The 5,056-nt window shown below is 32.9% G+C and overlaps 1 protein-coding gene across 1 annotated transcript in view; it reads left to right on the top strand.

The window, feature by feature from the left end:
- LOC106878754 (T-complex protein 1 subunit eta) overlaps nucleotides 1–5,056 on the top strand; it is a 31,673-nt gene that overhangs the window by 22,198 nt on the left and 4,419 nt on the right. Inside the window, exon 10 of the mRNA XM_014928074.2 lies at nucleotides 3,452–3,603. Within this exon, the coding sequence (XP_014783560.1) occupies nucleotides 3,452–3,603 (152 nt within the window). The remainder of the gene's footprint in view (nucleotides 1–3,451; nucleotides 3,604–5,056) is intronic.

Below are 5,056 nucleotides of genomic sequence, written 5' to 3'. Positions count from 1 at the left end.
ATAGCTAACAATCTTCATTAATATCATTTGTTTTTTATAAAGTGTACCACAGTTTAAGACAACTGGATGCCTAATATTGTCATACAGTATTGCGTTTGTGGAATATTAAAACTAATCTGGTTCCACGAGAGTTGTTCTATCAAAATTAATATGGTAGAACTTGATAAATGAAACCTACATAATTCTATTAATGTTCTTACCCCCACTGCATTGGTATAATTCTTATCATCATCATCATTTAATGTCCGTTTGGACGGATTGATTGGGCTGGCACACAGGAAGGCTGCACCAGACTCCAGTCTGATTTGGCATAGTTTTCTGCGGTTGGATGCCCTTCCTAATGCTAACTGCTCCAAGAGTATAATGGGTGCAAAATGATATCAAACGGTCATTTTTACCTTTCATACCTCATACTTCTATTAAAATACATCTGTTTCAGTTAATTTGAAAATCAGTCTTTAGAATTTTTAAGGATTTAGTCAATATCTTCCTTAAGCCTTTAGTATTCACATTACTCTATCAAATGTAATGCTTATTCACGCATTCAGTATTTCAATGATGTGATTGTTTATTTTTTGAATGACATAGTAGGATAGGTATGAGAGGCCAGATCTGGTGGAATATTTGGGCTGGATATGGCCAGGTTGAATGCTAAAATGTTAAGCCAAAAGTTTTTACACAAAATATAATTTTCCATCATAATAATTTTTAGTAGACTTTGTATTAATTGATATGAAATAGGTTAATTTACTAAATATTATCTTATTCTGTATTAAATATAACACTATGGATGGTGTTTCCTTTCTCAGTCTTTAGAATTATTTATTCATAATTACCCATTTTGTTTTTGAAAATATTGAATGAATGCTTTGAGCTAATTAGTCTTATCTAACTGTATTTAATAAACCTTGTACCATAACACAGTGTTATTGATTGACTAATAATTTTGTATATGCATCATTATAGTTAACAATCTTCATTAATATCATGATTTGTTTTTTATAAAGTGTACCACAGTTTAAGACAACTGGATGCCTAATATTGTCATACAGTATTGCGTTTGTGGAATATTAAAACTAATCTGGTTCCACGAGAGTTGTTCTATCAAAATTAATATGGTAGAACTTGATAAATGTAAACCTACATAACTTCTGTTAATATTCTTACCCCACTGCATTGGTATAATTCTTATCATCATCATAATTTAATGTCTGTTTGGACGGATTGATTGGGCTGGCACACAGGAAGGCTGCACCAGACTCCAGTCTGATTTGACATGGTTTTCTGCGGTTGGATGCCCTTCCTAATGCCAGCTACTCCACGAGTGTAATGGGTGCTTTTACATGCCACTGGCATGGTTGCCATTTGTGTGACACTGGGGTACATTTATGTGCCACCAGAACGAATGTATATGTGATGAGATGAATATATGTTCTGTATCTAATATTTCATTTCCTGACCATCTCACTAATTTATCTCTTGTGTTGTTAAAATGATTGTGATCAATTATTTTAATCTTTCTAATTCATTGTATTGTCTGTCTTTATTTTTTAAAAATCCAAATGCTTTGCTCTAATCATTCTCGTTTAGTTGCAGTTTATCAAACATACACCTTGATTACCAGTTTTCTTTTACAGTCCATGAATCACAAAATATTGGGTTTCACTAGCGATTTTTGAATACATTGAATTACAAAAGTAATGTAGTAATACTGGAACATGAATTGTCATTGTTAGCTTCACTATTATCTCAGATATATCAGACATCAGAATTGGTTTATGACTAACAATTTACAAAACACATTTTTCTGAAATACCACATACAAGTCAACTGCATGTCTGCTATTGTCATACAGTGTTACATTTGTGGAATACTAAAACTTATAGTATCAACAAGTTGAACTGTTCTAGTTTTACTTTGATACTATTTTGGTTTCATGAGAGTTGTTCTGTCAAATCCATCTGGTAGAACTTAGTCTTTGGAACCAACATTATATCTCAATATATCAATTCTTTGGCAACATACTGTTTGTTGGTTGATTCTTTCAACTTGTAATTATGTGTATACTATGCTACAACAAAAAGAATATACTTATAAACTACAGCTTTCATTTGCAATGAAAGATGATATGGTGTCAGTGTATAGCAGGCTTTGCTTAACCCTTTAGCATTCAGATTTCTCCATCAAATGCAATGCTTGTTTATTCCCTTTATATGAATTAGTCATGCATTACTTTGTGGTTTTGAGATTTCGATGATATGGTTGTTTAGTTTTAGAAACATTCTCAAGTAAGCATGAGAGGCTGGATCTGGCCAGTTTGAAGATAATGCAGGTATATTTTTTTTGACCGGTTTAAATGCTTAAAGGGTTAATGGTTTGATTGGGTGCCTGTGTGCTTCCAGACACAACAGGCCAACTCAATCCAGCAGATCATTCAAAAGGTGACATTTTGTTAGTGAGCTGAACTCAGAGGGACGAGAGAAAAGGCTAACCTGGGTGGAATTTGCAAAACACAGAATTGGAACAAATATCAGAGGTGCATGCAGGACTGATTTGTAAGAAGGTTGTTTCCCCACCACTTGGTTCTGGGTTCATTCCCACTTGGAGCAAGTGTCTTCTACTCAAGCCAATGCCATGTGAGTGGATTTGTTTAATCCTTTAAGCATTCAGATTACTCTGTCAATTGTAATGCTTATTTGTTTACACTGTTTTCAATTTATCATGCATTATGTCAACGGTGTTATTGTATATTTTTACAGTGACATTGCAGGGTAGATGTGAAAAGCTGGATATGGCCAGTTTAAATGCTAAAGGGTTGAAAGATGATCGTTTTTATACAGTCATATGTAAAAATAGAGATTAGGCAACAGTTAAAGAGTATTTATAAACATGATCAATTTTTTTACTGTTGCTAAATGTCTAGTTGTATATAAAAGACATTTATAAATGCCAAAATTAATTTCGTTGCAATGTGTGTTGAATACATTCTTTAATTTGAATTGTTGCACAATATTTCCATTTTCAAGAGTTTTCACTTATTTTGCTATAATTAATTCCTGAAATTTTGCTATAATTAATTCCTGAAGGTGGTTAAAATTATTTTTCTCATTTTCCCTTCCTCTCTTATCAACAATTTTTTTTTTTTTTATTCTAAAATATAACTGGCTTCTAATAAGAGAAATCAGTCACACATTTCTTTAATGCTTTTAGTTATTACTTTTTCATTAAGAATCTTTAGTTGCTTGTTTCTCAAATGTAAGTTATAAATTGGTTAAATGTAAATCTCTCACTTTTCTGAAAGATTATGCTCAAGTGACTCTGTTTAGTAATAAATTTTGTGAGTTCAAAAGCAGGTTGTATCCTCAGTGAAGTAGTCCCACTGATAATTTTAAGAATTGACTATTAAGGTTAGTGATACTAATGTTTTTTTTTTTGTTGTACTTGATGTTAGGTATAACATTTTTACTGGATGTCCCCAAGCGAAAACCTGCACAATGATTTTGAGAGGTGGTGCTGAACAATTTATTGAAGAGACAGAAAGATCTCTCCATGATGCCATTATGATTGTGAGAAGGGCTTTGAAAAATGATGCTGTTGTCGCTGGTAAGATATTTTCAGATCTCATTTTCTCTATTTTGTTCTTATTATAACAGTGTCTTAAGCAATGTCTTCTGTTCTTAAAGTAAACTTAATAATATGAAACGTCTTGCTTGCATTTTTTTTTTATTAGGTATGTGCAGAGTTTCAATGTAATAAAACAGAAACTATTACATATCCTCCGTCACTAATTATTTGCAACTTGTTTAACTCGATTTATCTCCCCTTGAGATATCCATATCCATTTAAATCGGTGGTTCTTAACCATTCGATGTTTTAAAAAAAAATTCCATTATATTTCAATAATTGAAATCTTATTAGGAAATGTATAAAAACTATTGAAATCTTTTGTGTATTGTAGACGAATAACCAACTTATTGCACATAAATTTTAACACATTCTTATGGGACTTGCCAAGGGTCATGTGGACCCTGGTTAAAAACCACTCTTTTAGACAAAGCAGACTGAGTTGTTAAACCTGTCATATTTACAGCTGTTTGTCTTTCGTATTGATAGAAATGCCATAAATTTTAATCTCAAAACTACTTCATGCTGCAGCAAGTGGTGTTTAAGTTTGAGTCTTGTGTATTTTGAGCCCATTGATTGCAAATTATTGATGATTCTGCAGTACAGTTATTGAAACCAGGTTTAAGAATAAGAGGGAATAAAGCTTTTTATAAAGTATTTGAATCTCAGTAGATGTAGAAGAAAGGTTAATGTTTTATTGAATAGATAAAATTGAATTAACATCTAATGAAAATGCTACCTTTTTATGCAATTTTGGTTGAGTAGCCCTTCAAGATTTGTATTACCTGTGTAAACTTTGTGATTTATATTGCTTAGGAAACCCCATCAGTCTGATAGAATGAACAACTTAAAACAGGTTTTAAAGACATTTACTTATTCAGCAATGCTCCTTAAGATGCTGATAGATGTTGTTCACACTATTATGTAATATTTTTTTAGTATAAGATGCAATGCTGATGGTGAAACAAGGCCAAAAGTTTAAAGTATAAAATACAAGCAAGGAAGCAAAATCTTGTTGAGAAAAGTTATTAAAGCTTTACTTTGCATAAATATGGAGTTTGTGATGGTGTTTGAGAGCATCCACTAATCTATATATGTGTTAGCAATGAATTCCGGGTAGAGGTAGGGGTCCACCAAGGTTCCGTCCTCAGCCCCCTCTTATTTACCATAGTCCTCCAGGCAATCACAGAGGAGTTCAAGACAGGTTGCCCCTGGGAGCTCCTCTATGCTGATGACCTTGCCCTAATTGCGGAGTCACTATCAGAACTAGAGGAGAAGTTTCAGGTGTGGAAGCAAGGTCTAAAATTGAAGGGCCTTAGAGTCAACCTAGCTAAAACCAAAATCCTAATAAGTAGGAAGGTAGATAAAACACAAACCCCTTCAGGTAGATGGCCCTGCTCAGTATGTAGAAAAGGAGTAGGTAGTAACTCTA

Source organism: Octopus bimaculoides, chromosome 2 (assembly GCF_001194135.2).
Source record: "Octopus bimaculoides isolate UCB-OBI-ISO-001 chromosome 2, ASM119413v2, whole genome shotgun sequence".
NCBI lineage: Eukaryota > Metazoa > Mollusca > Cephalopoda > Octopoda > Octopodidae > Octopus > Octopus bimaculoides.
This window is presented reverse-complemented; position numbering and strand designations above follow the sequence as displayed.